The 17,196-nt window shown below is 44.3% G+C and overlaps 2 protein-coding genes across 3 annotated transcripts; one reads left to right on the plus strand and one right to left on the minus strand.

Annotated features, from left to right (window-relative positions):
* The first annotated feature begins 582 nt into the window (after window positions 1-582).
* Window positions 583-8,146, plus strand: LOC110486717 (sterile alpha motif domain-containing protein 1). Of its 2 annotated transcripts, none has more exons than XM_021558510.3 (6): window positions 583-1,089; window positions 3,309-3,660; window positions 4,203-4,400; window positions 4,525-4,609; window positions 5,184-5,298; window positions 6,327-8,146. In XM_021558510.3, the coding sequence occupies exons 1-6, from the start codon at window positions 736-738 to the stop codon at window positions 6,474-6,476; spliced, it is 1,254 nt and encodes a 417-aa protein (XP_021414185.1). In that variant the 5' UTR covers window positions 583-735; the 3' UTR covers window positions 6,477-8,146. The 2 variants fall into 2 exon arrangements, with proteins under 2 accessions (XP_021414185.1, XP_021414186.1); XM_021558511.3 differs by having other exon boundaries at window positions 618-1,089; window positions 4,278-4,400.
* A 207-nt stretch (window positions 8,147-8,353) lies between these two features.
* On the minus strand, window positions 8,354-17,184 carry LOC110486719 (very-long-chain enoyl-CoA reductase). The gene is made up of 11 exons (XM_021558516.3): window positions 14,580-17,184; window positions 13,647-13,698; window positions 12,798-12,842; window positions 12,539-12,642; window positions 11,408-11,523; window positions 11,027-11,132; window positions 10,728-10,800; window positions 10,105-10,148; window positions 9,647-9,704; window positions 9,237-9,325; window positions 8,354-8,814 (listed from the first exon to the last, which is right to left on the minus strand). The coding sequence occupies exons 1-11, from the start codon at window positions 14,739-14,741 to the stop codon at window positions 8,641-8,643; spliced, it is 1,023 nt and encodes a 340-aa protein (XP_021414191.1). The 5' UTR covers window positions 14,742-17,184; the 3' UTR covers window positions 8,354-8,640.
* Window positions 17,185-17,196: the final 12 nt, after the last annotated feature.

Consider the following 17,196-nt stretch of genomic DNA (forward strand, 5'->3'; position numbering starts at 1 on the left):
GACTGTTAACAAAACAATGTGTGTATGTTGGTAGAACATGTATTGCCGTTTGTACAGTACATTTGGTTGTTTGTAGGAACATCTTGGTGGAGGGGATGCCATGATAAACAAATAATGCAAGGAGCTGATTTGAACCTGTGTGTGGGCCTACACCTCCTATACAAATATGTATGTCAAACTGTCTATTGCTCAGGGGCTTTCCAGATGAGTGTTCAGCCTCTGGCCATCTATCCAGAAAATGTCAGATGGGATGAAGATGAAAGAGAATAGCTTCAATGATAAGACGGCTCCTGGCTATGTGTCTGGACTGGCCCAGCTACCGCCATTGTAATAACAGCAGGCCCCCCCATATCCATCTGCATCGTGTAGGCCTACAGTGCTATCACATACAATATCACACCCTGGGGAAAAGGGAGTTTATCCTTAGACTCACCGATTGTATATTTATATGAAACATTTTTTTTTACCCAAATGTATTATAAGTATTAAACGTTTTGTTTTTAAAGTGATGATAAATTAACACTTGGACGCCTCGTTAGGACTAACTTCGAAATACCACCTTAAATATCTCCTGTAGAGCTTGATTCTATCTCCAGTGGGTCACCTTAAAAGCGCACAACAACGCAAGCGTACAGCGAGGTTTCAATTTTTTTCTCTAAAGCCGGACTCGGGCCGCGGATCGCAACAAGGTTGACGCACTGAGGCAAAAACGAACGAACGACCCCAACCAGGAGAATGTCTGAACCCATGTACCGCGATTGGATTTTGGACACTATTGACTCACTGCGGTCGCGAAAAGCCAGACCAGACCTTGAAAGAATTTGTCGAATGGTCCGGAGACGACATGGATCAGCGCCAGAACAAACCAGCGAGGAACTCGAGAAACTGATCCAAGAGCAAACAGTCTTGAAAGTTAACTATAAGGGCTCGATTTCCTATCGAAATGCTGCCAAAGTAGTCAGAAGAAGCAGGAAAAAGGATGATCACACGACCAAAAGAACTGCCGTGGAAGAAGCTAACCACTCTGATTTGAGCAACGGAGACAGCGCGCTCGGTCCCCTTGACCAGGATGAGACCGAGCATTTGGAGGTAACGCAAGGCAGCCTGTTTCAGTGACCCCGTGCCGTGACACACCGTCCATCTTCCCCATAGAAGATAACAGACCCACGTCCTCACTATTATAATGAGTGGGCAGGCATATGGTGTAGCAGGGGAAATGGTGTTGTAGAGCGGGATTCTCTATTCAGGGAGGGGTGGCGTGATGAATGCAAGTGCACCGAAACAAACTGCCGCAGACGGGGAGCGGCTGTAGCTACCTCGCGCGAGCGAGGTAAAAAATAGCCTACCAATAACAATGGAAGCTGCGCTTGCAATAATACAAAAAAAGAGGTTGTGCGTAGAAGTGAGTTTGTCCGGGCGCTGTTTGCTCTACAGCTTTAATCGACACAAAAACTCGCACGATTGACAGAATTGGCAACAACCACAGCCTAAAGCCGAAGGCTCTTTTCAAGCCCAAACTCAGCTTTTCAGTAAAGGGGGGCCGAAGCGAAAGTCATACCTCGGATGTGCGTGACCGAATGGGGGACATTGTGCTCGGGTTATTTCACTAAGGGGGTGACGGTCGATGTATTCATAAGTAACACGCCGCTAGATATGAAGCCACGTTATTTAATGGGTTTCACGAGCGTCTGTCGCAGGAAAAAATGACCCAAAGTCAAAGTAGCCCCACTGAAGGTATTGCTGCTATAGAGAGAGCTTCGTTGTTAGAATTGATCACATCCGACTAGATTCGGGAGCGCTCTATCTGACTGAAGTGGGAAGTCTTTCGTGCGACTCCTCCATTGCGCACTTTTGTATTAAAATTGGAGAAAAGGGTGACGTTGTCCACGCTCTGTTGTAGCGTATTATATATCCACAATAAAAAGTAGCAGATTGCGTCAAGTATTATCCTTTGTGCCAATATATCTAATTAAAACTATTATTGAGAGATCCAAATAGCATATTCTGCATATCCCAATAAGGGATCTCATGATTAACCGTCAAAATATGTGAATGGTAGTTAGGCCTATTCTTCAATAAAATAACTTTAATGTCTGACTCAAGCGCCTCTGAGGTGCAGGGCGGGCTCTGCAAAGTTGAGCGCTCGTACTCGCGCCTCCGCTAGTTGTAGCTTTGGACACGCACACAGGCTGAAGAAGCTCATTTCTGCGTTTATATACAGTCATCGACGACAGAGCGAGTGCAATATACCGTGTGCATATGTGAATAACACTTATAAACTTATATGTGGCCCATATTAAGCTATATTGGAATGAATCATTGTGGTTGGAATACCGAACACAATGTGGGCGAATAGCGCAGCTGTAGTTCCGAACAGAGTGAACATCCTGTGTGCTCAACGGGGACAAGGCCTCCAATGGCAATTATTGTCGACAGCGGTCATATGAAGTCTGGTTATTGCGACATCTGTATGAGCGTGGCTTTATGTCATGTCTCCTATAATCAGGAGTCGACTCGCGCTAATGCACACTATGTGCGCTCTAACACATTTTCAACCCGCTGATTACAGTTTATGGCACGCTCGTGAGTTTCTCCTTTCAGGTGTGGTCATAGTTGTGTTCAAAATCGGCCAATGAATTAATGTTTGTCTGACTGCGGCTCTAGCGAAAGGTCAGAAGAAAATGTGTAGGTATCATGGCTCAGTTGACATGATATTCAGTTTAAATTAAATCATTTGAATAATGTTTATTTAACTTAAGTAAAGAATGCCATTGTACACTTCTATCCAATCATTAACTTACACTACAAAGTGTGTGTGTGTGTGTGTGTGTGTGGGGGGGGGGGGGGCACTCTCTCCCCAATAGTTCCCTCCCCCAGTAGCCTGCTGTCCCTTCCCCCTCCCTTGCCTGAGTAGGCTATGTTGCTTCTCCTGCTGTACTTATCACTCACTACCAGCAGAGCTGTTGTCCTAGTTGATCTAAACGGGTCAATACTTAAGGATGTAGACTACTAGCCTATAGCCATTGTGCTGCCAATCAGATTCACACTCCCACTGTATTGTTAATTTATGAAAAATGATCTGAATTAATATTCTCTGTGGTTTATTGAGCATATCAATTGTCCTTCTGTTACTCTCAAGCATGTTATTAGTGATTAATGTCACTGATGTAGTAACCAACTGATCTTTCTTTTTCACACTATAAAGTGTGGGGTGGATCATTTTGGGGGAGTATGATAAGAATGTTTTCACACTCAAAAAAAAGCTCAACGGATTTTCAAATTGTTATGTTGCAATGGTTGTGTTCCAGAATGAGCTGCCAGTGTCAATGGAGACAGACAGCACCATGGAAGAGGAGGAAGAACAGGAGGGGGCTGATGAAGATGGCCATGAGGGCTCCTCTCCCTCTCCTGGGGGTGAGGATGCTGTGCAGGGGAGGTCTGGTGCTGCCCCCCCCTACTCTGCCCCCTGCTCCCCCAGCGGCTCTCGCCCTGGCCACAGCCCTGTGTCTGACCGCCCCTCTACCTGCAAGACCAGTAAGAGGTCCAGCCCTCTGTCACCCTCTAGTCCCCTGGCCCTCAGGCAGAATGACTGTGTGTGTGACTCTGCCTTCTGCCCTGCTGACCATGGACCCCCAGGGATGCAGAGAAACACAGGAACTGGTTAGTATGCTGTGTTAACAGATCATACTATGTGTATAAGTGTAGTCGATGTGGAATGGCTAGCTAGTTAGCTGTACAGCCCAGTGGTGACATCACCCGCTCTGAGACCTAGAAGTAGCCTAGTTGTTTCCCTTGCTCTGCACTGGCCATGGTGTCTGTGGAGCAATGGGTAACAGCGTTGTGAGTGTGTTGTGGTGTTGGGAACAGAAGATTGCTGGTTCAAGCCCAGTGAGGGACAGACTATCATGTAACACATGTTTCGGAGAAAACACTAACATATAATTGTGTTTGCAGTTGTATCTTAATGTTGGGTAGAGACCGTGTTTTAGGAGTAGGTTTGCGTTGTATTGACTAGCAATGAGTTACAGTATAGTGAGTGAGTAAGCATCCAATGCCAGGAGACAGTTTCAAGCTGATGTGTGTCTTTCTTTCTTTCTTTCTTTCTTTCTTTCTTTCTTTCTTTCTTTCTTTCTTTCTTTCTTTCTTTCTTTCTTTCTTTCTTTCTTTCTTTCTTTCTTTCTTTCTTTCAATCTCTCCTTCAGGGGCTTTAAAGACGATAGTACAGCCATCGGGGACCTGTCCCTGGGTTCAGAAGAGCTTGGTGAAGAGAGAGAGAGAGGATGGGGTGAGGATGGAGGAGAGTGGCCTCACTTCTGACCAACTGGTTCCTGACTGTGTGGATGAGACCATGAAGGGTTCTGACAGACAGCCTAAGACGTTGTCTTTTCCCTCTGACGACTGTGGGTTTTCTCCTCTATTCTATGTCCGTCTCTCGTATTAGTTTCTCATATTTCTATTTTCATCGTGTTCCCAGTGAGGATGGTTAGGATATATATTGTTTACCGGCCATTGTATTTATTACAGGTGCTAAATACAAGAAGGGGATGGACGTGGCCTCTTACGTGATGTCTCAAGACGATGTCAAGAACGATGTGAAAAACAGAGAAATGTGAGCCTCTTAATGTATTAGACACCAGCTTCTACACAGGGGACAAGCTGGTGCACTAAGTACCTTATTACATGTTGGTTACACTGTTGTTAAACCTCCCACCCCAAAATACACCCCCCACCCAGCTACATTATTTTTTTTCAATTTAACCTTTGTTTAACTAGGCAAGTCAGTTAAGAACAAATTCTTATTTACAATGACGGCCTAGGAACAATGGGTTATATGCCTTGTTCAGGGACAGAACGACAGAGTTTTACCTTGTGAGCTCGGGGATTCGATCTAGCAACCTTTCGGTTACTGGCCCAATGCTCTTAACCACTAGGCTACCTGCCGCCCCATATACCTATCCCTTATCCCTCAACCACCACCCCTTAAGTCAACATTTTCCTCCCCTCCTCCGCCGTCAACTCACTTGTAGACATCATACAGACATAACCAATGTGCATCCATATCTCCAAGGGACATAATCAGCCTCAAATAGCACCTTCAAACGAAACAGCGTCAACCAAAGGACACATTTCTTGTATTTTGTCTGCAGTGTCTCACGCTATCTCCCCCATCCTCTACCCCATAGCTCTGTGAAGAAGGAGACGCAGAGGCAGAACCTATTGCTGTGGAGCGTGGCGGACGTGGCCACCTACATCTCTGCTGCAGGCTTTCCAGAGCAGGCTGTAGCTTTCAGAACACAGGTCAGTGCAGTCCCTCAAACTGCCACATGGGGGTGGTATCTGTACACTCAGAAAACCGCTCAGACCGAGTCCCTGTCCAGAGACAGCCTCTACCTAGCCAGAGACAGCCCCCAGGCACTCCTGGAGATGTGAAAGTGTTGGGTATATTATAATAATATGGTGAACAGTCCACATAGCCTATCAAATCAAATTGATTTATATAGCCCTTCGTACATCAGCTGATATCTCAAAGTGCTGTACAGAAACCCAGCCTAAAACCCCAAACAGCAAGCAATGCAGGTGTAGAAGCACGGTGGCTAGGAAAAACTCCCTAGAAAGGCCAAAACCTAGGAAGAAACCTAGAGAGGAACCAGGCTATGTGGGGGGGGGCAGTCCTCTTCTTGCTGTGCCGGGTGGAGATTATAACAGAACATGGTCAAGATGTTCAAATGTTCATAAATGACCAGCATGGTCGAATAATAATAAGGCAGAACAGTTGAAACTGGAGCTGCAGCACAGTCAGGTGGACTGGGGACAGCAAGGAGTCATCATGTCAGGTATTCCTGGGGCATGGTCCTAGGGCTCAGGTCCTCTGAGGCCTATCAGTAGGCAAGGTGAAGTTTTGACCTTATTGCATTACAGTACCACCTATCCAATTCTTAGTGATCTGTTTGAAGTGACGTTCCTACGGGCTAGTGCAGTGACACTTTAATGGCAGCCTGCGGGATTCCACACAGACCCGTGGCCCCCGACCTCCTGTTGATTTCTAAAAGTGTCCATCTTGTAAAATGTATTTGGTGGTTGTTTCTTGACCTGGGTAAATGGCTTGGGCAAATAATAAGTTAAATGGTATGAAAGCATACATGAAATATATACATGACATGTGCATTGCTTTCATTAAAATATATGAAGGTGCTCATCCATAAACCAAAGCAACAGATCCTGTACCCCCTAGACTAGGAGTCATTTGCTTTGATGTAACTGGTTCACACCCCAATCCACATTTAGATGTTAGTTCAATCACTCCATCTGTTCTCCGCCCGCAACAGGAAATTGATGGAAAGTCCTTGCTCCTGATGCAGCGCAGTGACGTGTTAACTGGCCTTTCCATCAGACTTGGGCCCGCCCTAAAGATCTACGAGCGCCACGTGAAGATGCTGCAGAGGACCCACTTCCTGGATGAGGAGGATGATCTCTGACCATGGTTGGGGGGAACAGAACAACACACTCCTCTGAGGAGCAGATGTATTCATACAGTATACACACATACTGTGTTCACTGGATCTCTAGAACCTTCTGTAACCATTCAAGGAGGTGTGGGGAAAAGGACACCGTGGTCATGACTTGGGCCTTGACAGTGATTATCAACATGTGTACGTGGGCTTCCATTCCACCTCTCTGTGGTACTGCTGTCACCTGACCCATTCTGGTGGTATTGCTTTTATAGGACCCCTCTCTAAACTCATATAGGAATGTTAGGATCCTGCCTAATGACGCTATAGAAGTCAAGTGGAGGTCTGCCTATTCTGTAAGGGGAGGTCTGCCTGTTCTCTAAGGGGAGGTCTGCCTGTTCTCTAAGGGGAGGTCTGCCTGTTCTCTAAGGGGAGGTCTGCCTGTTCTCTAAGGGGAGGTCTGCCTGTTCTCTAAGGGGAGGTCTGCCTGTTCTCTAAGGGGAGGTCTGCCTGTTCTCTAAGGGGAGGTCTGCCTGTTCTCTAAGGGGAGGTCTGCCTGTTCTCTAAGGGGAGGTCTGCCTGTTCTCTAAGGGGAGGTCTGCCTGTTCTCTAAGGGGAGGTCTGCCTGTTCTGTAAGGGGTGGGTCAGTGAGTGCAGCCAGTGAGAGACTTTCTCTGGATTCCTCAGACTCTACACTTGGCTACCACTGGAGCCTCCTTTAAAAGACTGGTTTCTGTGCTCCCTGAGTCAGTTCCACAAGAAAATAATAACATGTATACTTGGAATATCTGTTCCAGCAAATATGGTTCTAGCATTTCTTCAATGTTTACTCAGACAGTATTTTTTTAAAGACATGTCATATGGTACCCTCCATTTATCTAGAAACTTAACGTTGTTTTTCTTTTATGATGACAATGTGAACTGATTTAATTTGAGAATGTACAGTATGAATTTGTTGATTCATCAAAGGTCAGTGATGTTGTCAATCTCTCATTATACCAGGAAATGGAGCTTAGTCTCCAGATGTTCTCATGGCTGCACCAGTACTGACCTAGGTTTTATTATTGTTATCTGTTTCACTAACATTTAGAAATAGCAATATGTCGTACCTGCTAAACTAAGGCAACATAATAGGTTCTTTGTATGGTTGCCTTCTGCATTCCTCTTCCCTTAATTTATGTTCACGTAATTTCTAAACATTTTAGATTAATCTAATTTCATCTACTGTGGATGAAGCTAGATTTCATCTACAAAATTAAAACAGTTTGAAGCAGAATTCTAGTTGAAATGGGCTGGCAGACCAGAACCAACGTAGCTCAAGGCCCCAATGTTTCTTCCTGCTTCAGTTTGAGGGGAGAGAAACAACTGAATTATGGTCTTTTTTTAAGGGAAAATTATCCAACCAAAAAATTAACTTCATAACTTTAGGAAGTGTCATTGTAGCACTAATATGTTTTCTTTGTTTACAACCTCAACACAGCAACACAATTCCCCACGACATGGTAGACATCTTGATCAAATTCAACATTGTTGTTATCTGAGAGGATTACAATGAGGTCTCTTAATTTTGCCTTGTGGCTTCTGCTTTTGAAACAACGTCACATTCCATATTTCCATCTGTTACGTGTTTGATGTCACACTGTTAATTGCAATGTTGGCCCTGTTTCCAGGGGGGGAAATGAAGTTATTGTCTTTTCCACTCTTGTAGTGTGATATGTATTATCTCTTTGTATATAATAAGCGGTAAGACGAATATGTCAATGGGTTAGTGTTACTGGCTGGAACCCAACCATTACATAGTGTGAATGCTGTTAGATTCAACTTACTTGAAACAATGACACGTTCAATCTGGCCTCAAACGACAAGCTATAACATGCAACAAATAATACAAAACCAAACGGAACAGTTTAGTCGACAGTTAAGTCACCACTTTAGTAAAACAAGTGCATTTCTTTCCATTCATTTGTGCCTCCACACATGTACAGTAGATACCGGTTGTACACATTACATCAGATTAAGACTCATCTGCATTTAAGTCATCAAAAGGGGGGTTTCAACTCCCCAAAACCAGTCACAGTGTAGTTAAACTATTCCAAAGACTCCTTCCAACCTACCCAGTCAGAAGCACCAGCTGTATACTGCAGTGGGGCTGAAAGGGGTGAAGTTATGTGTGGGACCAGCCCCTCTCTGACTAAAGGATGAAGGGCAGTATAGGGGAGCGCAGGGTGGGGTAGTCACGGAACTCCTTGCGGTAGTTTCGGTGCTTTCCCCTGGCCCACACCGTCATCAGGACAAAGCCCACGATGGTGAAGAAAGCCACCGGCAAGCACTGGGTCATCACTGTGAAGCCCATCCACGACCCCAGCTGCAGAGGACCAGATACACTGTTACACACTCCTACATATTATACATGTAGGACCACAGGAGGCTGGTGAGAGGAGGACGGATTACAATAATGTCTGGAATGGACTAAATGGAATGGTATCAAACACAAGGAAACCACGTGTTGATGTGTTTGATACGTTCCATTTATTCCGTTCCAGCCATTACTATGAGCAGGTCCTCCCCAATTAAGGTGGCACCAGCCACCTGTGTGCAGTACTCACCAACTCATCACTGTAGTACTGTTACATCTCTTGATACCTATTGGCCAGAAGGTGGCAGCATCACTATATCTCCAAACCCCAGGAGGGGAAGTGAAACACGGGATTTCAAAGTGTTTCCAGTCTAAAACGTGCAAATACAAATATATCAATCATCTCACCATTCTTTACCATAAAGCCTCACCTCGTATGTATAGTTGGGACAAGACACCAACGCGAAGATCCAGGTGAATGGATTCTTAGTTGGATGTGGGATCTTCTTGACCTTCGAACCTGGGATAATATGAGAAAGAATGGAGAAAAAGAGGGCAACATGGAAAGGGTAACATGGGGGCTCCTGTAAAGCAGTGCTCGTCAATTAATCAGTATATCAAATGTATTTATTAAGTCCTTTTTCACATCATCAGTTGTCACAAAGTATACAAATACCTAGCCTAAAACCCCAAAGAGCAAGCAATGCAGAAGCACAGTGGCTAGGAAAAACTCCCTAGAAAGGAAGGAACCTAGGAACCTTGTGTGCTAACTTTCAAAGTACATATCTGGTAATGGACTGCACTGCATGAATAAGATAAGCAAGAGCCTATGGGAGCTCACCTGGACATTTGAGGTTGCGTAGAGTGATGTTGATGGAGAAGTTGCCGACCTGACAGAACTGTGAGGATGAGGAAAACATAAACCCATGACAAAGGGCTCAATCAGCCACAACTCTAACCAAAAACAAAAGAAAACCTGGTGACATTTACTGGTGAAACTTTACATTAAGTTGCTCTTATACTTACCTAATTACAATGTGATACCTTTAGTAACGCCATTTAGATATTACTGTTACTCTGCTGGGAATTACGATCTAAATTGCACTGATGTTAATGACGTTATTATTGTGTAACCTCGACCCCAGACTGAACGTGTCAGGTGGTGAGACTATTATTTGTGCCTAATGGGCCTACTGTGTAGCCTCAACTCCACTACAAAGAATCAACTAAATTAATATATTACAACATTAGGTATGAAAATAAATATATTCTTCATTACACTAACTAAAGCATACTTACTAAGAATATAATGAGTGCTGTCTTCACTTGCTGTTGCCCATAGTCTGTAAACACACAAGCAGGTGTGATGTATCATGGGAAAGGACATTGAAAGTCATTAGGGATTATGGAAAGATCCATTTGCATTCTGTAACATTCTGGCAACCAGCAGACAGAGTAGAGATGACCATCTGTATTCTGTAACATCCTGGCAACCAGCAGACAGAGTAGAGATGACCATCTGTATTCTGTAACATCCTGGCAACCAGCAGACAGAGTAGAGATGACCATTTTTATTCTGTAACATCCTGGCAACCAGCAGACAGAGTAGAGATTACCATCTGTATTCTGTAACATCCTGGCAACCAGCAGACAGAGTAGAGATGTCCATCTGTATTCTGTAACATTCTGGCAACCTTCAGACAGAGTAAAGATGACCATCTGTTTTCTGTAACATCCTGGCAACCAGCAGACAGAGTAGAGATGACCATCTGTATTCTGTAACATTCTGGCAACCACCAGACAGAGTAGAGATGACCATCTGTATTCTGTAACATCCTGGCAACCAGCAGACAGAGTAGAGATGAGTGTGCATTAGATGGGTTAGATGTGAGTGACATCACCTCAGGGTAGACAGGACTTACAGGGTGGTGTATAGAGGGGGTGGTTGATGTAGTAGGCCATCCATGCTGCGAAACACCAGTAATAACTGCAGTTCTGGAAAAGAAACAGGACCAGTTTTTGTACAAGTCATCAGAATAATAATACATTAATTAGACAATCTGTTTACCCCTGAGAATAAGTTTAGAAACTATGTCACATGAAAGTAAACCATTAAATAAAAGGATAAACAATACTGCTATTATCAGATATCACTGGATCAAACGGGATCACAAATCCTCTTTAGAATCAGATTGGAGATTCCCTTATTCAATCTTCTCACCTTGAAGATGTTTCTCAGTGGCATGGTACCATGGGAGATACGGTGGATGAACAGCGTCTCAAGGATTCTCTTCACATAGTGGAAGGAGTGACACATGCAGGCCAAACTGCAGCGGGAGGGGAAAAGTGATCATAGTATAGATTACGTCTTATTATCATCACATATTTAGCTTTGATTACTACATCATTCACTCACTGGTCTCTATGACAGTCCGAGAGGGCTGTCATGCTTTTCTGATGCAGCACACACATTATCTTCACTGTCAACACCATCACCGGTCAACCAGACCTAATTATGCCACTGTAATCATCACTTGGAGAGTATGTGGTACAGTGACAGAGATAGAATAGACCCTTGAAAATGCAGTAATTTGACACTCACTGTACAACCCAGTGCTTGCTGCTGCTAAAGTCATACTTTGGGGCATAGATGAAAGGCAGGCGGAAGTAGAACATCAAGTAGATGAGCAGTGGTCCGTAACACTCTGATAGGAAGACCTGAGACGGGGGGAAGACATAAAGGTGAGACAAGTAGGTGCTGATTGGATCGGTAGGTGGTACTAGCTTCCTATTGTGTTCTGATAGGCTGGATGGAAGTTTTATTATATTGCTTTTACCTATCCGATCATTTCAGATCTACAGGAGTGCCAAGGGAGGAGGGCAAGTAGATGATTTGTAATTGAGCATTAGAGAAAACAAGTGAGCATGTAACACAAGCATTCTCCTAGAGATGTGGCAGCTTAGCTGACAGTCAGTTTGTGATGAAACAGATCTCTGAACCAACACCTCTGGCATGGGTCCAGGCCCAGCACGGGTGACTGATCGCTACTGTTGATCTCAGCTATGGTGCCAGGCTGCAAGGAGTACATTGGACCCCGCTACCCCCCAACACTGGCATCACCCTATTCCACTGGGGGTTCAGACACAGGTGGATGAGGGGTGAGAGGATTGAGGATATGGAGTGTGGTTACATGCATGTGGTTGGTTGTGGAGAATGGTTGAGGAGGCTGTGGCAATGGAGGGTGAAAAGGAGGTCAGGGGGATAAACACCTGTGGGGGAAATAGGCCCATGAGATTATGTGTCCTAGGACAGAGGATACAGGAGCTAGGAGGTGATAGAAAACCGAACCAGAGGACAGTGAATCTATCTGTCAGTGTGGGTGTATATTTATATGCAAGGCTATAGTTGATTAATTGAGGGAGTGTGGCTGTGTATATTTAAATGCAGTATAGACATGTCAAGATATGCAGTATAATGTGTGTGTGTGTGTGTGTGTGTGTGTGTGTGTGTGTGTGTGTGTGTGTGTGTGTGTGTGTGTGTGTGTGCGCCTGTTTGTGTGTGTGTGATTGTACACATGAGTGCATTTGTGTGTGTGTGCACTTGTGGGTGATTGATTGTGGGTGGGCATATGTGCGTGCGTGCGTGCATTAACATGTGTGTGTGTGTGTGTGTGTGTGTGTGTGTGTGTGTGTGTGTGTGTGTGTGTGTGTGTGTGTGTTTGCATGTGCTTACAGTGCCCCAGGCGATCTGGGCCCCCAGGTCAAAGAAGTAGAAGCTGGCTGTGGTTCCAACAGGAAGTGTCTGCAAGACATCCTCATCCTTCAGACCCTTACCCTCTGTGGAGCAAGACAGAGCACAATGCTATAGTCAGCCATGACATTGTGGACCATTTCACAGAAGATAAGACCTTTATATTGGTATAGCAATATCTAGCACTCATTTGAGTCTGTGTAAGTAGTTGAGGCATCATGCATGGGAGGTGTGGGCTTACTAGGATCCAGGCGTAAGGACTGTCTGGCTGGGTACCACTGGGGATCTGACAAGAAGACAGAAGTTAATTAAGCTTAAAATAGCCTCCATTTCAAGGCTTCCTTCCAGTAGCCAAATGATTAACTAGACTTGGAAAGATGGCATTGCGAGACTAACCTCATAATTATCATGACATATTGTATATGCATACATATCTACACTCTTTAGAAAAAAGCATTCCAGAAGGGTTCTTCGGCTGTCCTTTTGGGTTTCATCCATGTAGAACCCTCTGTGGAAAGGGTTCTACATGGAACTGAAACGGTTCTACTTGGAACCAAAAGAGTTCTACCTGGAACTAACCAGGGTTCTTCAAAGGGTTCTCCTATGGGTACGGCCGAAGAACCCTTTTAGGTTCCAGAAAGCACCTTTTGTCCACTGGTCTTTTGAAGGCCCTCGGAACAATTTCCCTCTCCGCCCCATGACAAAATGAGTAGAATTGCATGAAATGAATTATACAATTGCAAAATCTTCTCTCCGCCACATGGCAAAATGTGTAGAATTTCAGCAAACTTGCTTTAAAACTGCAACATTTCTGTTACTCCCCATGGCAAAATGTGTAGAATTGCAAAAAGGAACTCTAAAACTTAAATATTTTCTCTCCGCTGTCAAGAGCAACTGCGGCCCCTCTTGATGAGTTCAGATGTTTTGGGGCCCCCACCCCCATCAAAGTTTCCCATCCCTGGTGTAGAGTGTAGATCACGTTACAAAAGTGTTTTACATTTCATGTTGTTACATCACTGACTGAAAGTTGATCTGGATAAGAGCGTCCGCTAAATGACTATATTTTAACTGGACTTTGTCACATACTCACTTGATTTGTGGAACAAAGCCTTAATATCCAAAATAGTAGAAGTTGGCTCAACCTGTTCAGAAAGACAATCAATCATCCATAGGCAAACATACTGCTAGTGTTACTGCCATGGGTCTAATACACGTATCCAAGATAGATTTATTGACTAAAGCTTGATATTTGTTTTCAAGTTGTGAAATTGGTACCATACCACATACTGTACATATGTTAAAACACAAACATATTTATTCCCACTGCGAAGACAGCCAAGGCAAATTAAAGAAGCCTACAGTTACAGGAAACTCTATCTGTTTTCATAATAGATATCTTGAAGAAATTGTGAGACTATGATGCAGCATTTCAACTATAATTAATTATCATTGCAACACAAATGTTCACATTCATAAAAGCCACTCAACACATGGTGCTTGCTGTTGGCTTCAAGACACCCACTGGCTTCAGGACACTGAGCTGACACATAACTCATAACTCGCCCAGAAGATTCCTATAAGATCAGGGGGAATTTTCACCTCCTAACTGCAACAGAACCTCTGTAGAATCAGCCATAGCGTCTGTGAACTGTAAATTAGCTGGCTGTACGGTCAAAGGGATGACTCTGTAACTCCTTGAGCTAAAGCAAACAAGTGTCTTCTGACTTCAGACAGTATTATGGCTTTTACTAGGACTGTAATTAGACCTCAACTGATGATTTCAAACTTTTAAATGTCATTTTTTCAGTGTACAGTATCAAATACAATATTGAACATGGACAGTGACTGATGAGACACAGTGACACAGCCAGCCAGCCACACACACACACACACACACACACACACACACACACACACACACACACACACACACACACACACACACACACACACACACACACACACACACACACACACACACACACACACACACACACACACACACACACACACACACACTCACTTTGTCCAAGAGTAGTAGCTTCTCCTTTGTCTTTGCATCCACGATTTCTACCTCAAAGTAAACAATCCTTTTGGCCTTTTTGGGTGGTTTAGGTCTTGGTCTTGGGGCTGAACTTTTCTTTTCTTGTCCAGTTGCCTTCGCCTCTAAAGCCAGTGTATCCATGACCCCTTTTGAACTACGACCTCAATGTGCCTCTGCACTAAAATGAGGTCCCTCCAATGTTTTGCAAAAACCTAGTTAGTGTTCTCTACTTGTATCAGATTAGAAGCTGTAGTCTAACACTGCTATGTCCTCTGTGACTGTTTTTCTTACTATCTGTACCCTCCAAATAGCCTTCCAGAATGGGAAACGACTATGTCACCATAAACAGCCTTTTCCTGTGTGAGGGTGTGAGAAAGAGGTAAAGAAAGCAAGAGGGTGGGAGAGAAAGTGAGAAAGAGAGAGAGAGAGGTTGCCTGTGAGATGTTCATAGAATGAGAGGGGGTTAAACGTCAGTAACCCACCACCTCCTCACCTGAAGAGAGGCCTCCCACTAGTTACCGGACCCCGTCCACACCCACAAACGTACTGAAGGCGAAACCCGAGACGCCCAAGACATAATCCGTAGCGCGCACGTCGCAAGGCTAAATATAAGAAGCCCGATTTGCTCTGCTCTGTTCTGCAGTAGCTCAGTAACCTTGGTCAGCCACACACAACCCTACTCAGAAACAGATCCCTCTCTGGTCTCAGAAGAGCCTAGACACATCTCTGCTGAGCTCTGCTCCTCACTCAGTCACACTGTCTCACACTGACCCTCCTATAGGCCTTATCCATGTGGACAGCCAGGCCTCTGCATACCGACACTTACCCCTCCCCCAGGCCACCTGTGACATTTTTTTTCTACCACTCTGACCTCGAGAACGAACAAAAATCAAAACAAACACGTTTATTTTAGAGTGTGTGTATTCTCCCAATACCTTTAACAAACATTAAGGCCTAATACTGTCCTATCATTTTCCAATGGAGTGAGAGCTGTCAGCTGTAGTGCTCTCAGAGCTATGAGGTGCTGGCTATCAGTTGGGGGGCTTGGAGATGTTGCCCAAGATATCAATCAGACAGGGATCATGTCCTTCAGATTTGACTAAAAGGAGCATCTCAACACACACAGGCAGCAGATCTGTATTCTATATTTACAATCAGGTTAGGCCACCGAGCAACATACATCAGACAAGGAGCACAAAGTGGTACAAGAACACAGTTAGCTTTTCTGATCTGCATGGATTAACATGTTGTGACATATTAGTTGAGTAGCTCAGCGGCCTAAAGCACTGCATCTCAGTGCTAGAGGCATCACTACAGACCCTGGTTTGATTCCAGGCTGTATCACAACCGGTCGTGATTGGGAGTCCCATAGGGCCCAGCGTCGTCCGGGTTAGGGTTTGGCCGGGGTAGGCTGTCATTGTAAATAAGAATTTGTTCTTAACTGACTTGCTTAGTTTTAAAAAAGTTATCTCATAATCTCCATTTAACATCATGTTCAAGTTTGTTTTTTTGGACGTTGTGATATGCAACAGATGTTATGGTACGGTGGGCTCGTATTATTAGCCTGGAATCCAAACTGATACTGGAGCATATCAGGTTATCATGCTATGGGGCTCTCCAGTGAAGCGTGAGACTAATGTTACAGTTTCCGTGATTTAAGAAGCTGCAATGCTGCCCCTCTGTGGTAGTCAGCGTTATTATCACTTCACTTTGCAAGTTATTTCTTCTTTATTTTCCAGAAGCCCTGACATGTAGTCATTTTAAAGCCAATATTTGTCCATATCATGAAAGATATGTAGGATATGTAAGATATATAATTAGGCATTGCAAGAGGAACACTATTATATTATTCTACCGTGTGGCAATTTGATATGCAACATATCAATAGTCTTGTCACAATATGCATTCATATTATTTTAGCTAATGAAATCATTTATAAAGCTTTGCCACAGATACCCACAATGTGAAGAAATTATCTACATCAGTGATGGGCAACTTTAATTGGGGTGGGCTCCACAAAAAAATATGAACTCATGTGATTCTGCAGTGGCTCGCGGGTCTGTGTACCTACATCGTAACCCACACATGCAGTCAGAGTCGGCCCTCTCCTTTTACCCGATACAATTGCAATCAGTGGGTCAGGCGGCGCCCTACTTACTGTTCGATTCATATCGCGTGATTTCTGATGATTCTCGATTACATCGACTGATTGGTTCTGTATGGGGTGACCCATTTGGGGGCACTAAGCTAAATTTGGTTGGGCCGCTAGTTGTCCATCCCTGAACATGCAGTTTATCCCTTCTTATATGTGTAAGCAACTGCTGCCAGGGAGTGGTGGGGCGAAAATCGTAGTTCTTGATTTTGACAAGGTTAGTGATATTCGGAATCCTTGGGACGTCCTTACCCTAAACCCTAACGCCAAGCATAACCCGTTGTCACGCCTGGTTCTCGGCGAGGCTACCCTAACCCGAACTTTAAACATTCATACAGTTCAACTTCAATGGGGTAGGGACGTCCCAGAGATCTTGAAAGCACAGACCATTTTGAAAGCATGACGTGGAAAGGGGCGGAGATGTCAGTCAATGTGGAAATGCTA

This window comes from Oncorhynchus mykiss, chromosome 13, assembly GCF_057628025.1.
Source record: "Oncorhynchus mykiss isolate SJ-2025 chromosome 13, ASM5762802v1, whole genome shotgun sequence".
In the NCBI taxonomy this organism is placed as follows: domain Eukaryota; kingdom Metazoa; phylum Chordata; class Actinopteri; order Salmoniformes; family Salmonidae; genus Oncorhynchus; species Oncorhynchus mykiss.

What these genes read in the sequence shown, in the direction of transcription:
- LOC110486717 (XM_021558510.3), top strand. Translation starts at nt 736, where the DNA reads ATGTCTGAACCCATGTACCGCGATTGGATTTTGGACACTATTGACTCA. An exon ending in GCAGAGAAACACAGGAACTG is followed by an intron (nt 3,661 to 4,202) that starts GTTAGTATGCTG and finishes TCTCTCCTTCAG; the next exon opens with GGGCTTTAAAGACGATAGTA. An exon ending in GATGTGAAAAACAGAGAAAT is followed by an intron (nt 4,610 to 5,183) that starts GTGAGCCTCTTA and finishes TCTACCCCATAG; the next exon opens with CTCTGTGAAGAAGGAGACGC.
- LOC110486719 (XM_021558516.3), bottom strand. Translation starts at nt 14,741, where the DNA reads ATGGATACACTGGCTTTAGAGGCGAAGGCAACTGGACAAGAAAAGAAA. An exon ending in GGCTTTGTTCCACAAATCAA is followed by an intron (nt 12,843 to 13,646) that starts GTGAGTATGTGA and finishes TCTTCTTGTCAG; the next exon opens with ATCCCCAGTGGTACCCAGCC. An exon ending in ACGCAACCTCAAATGTCCAG is followed by an intron (nt 9,326 to 9,646) that starts GTGAGCTCCCAT and finishes ATATTATCCCAG; the next exon opens with GTTCGAAGGTCAAGAAGATC.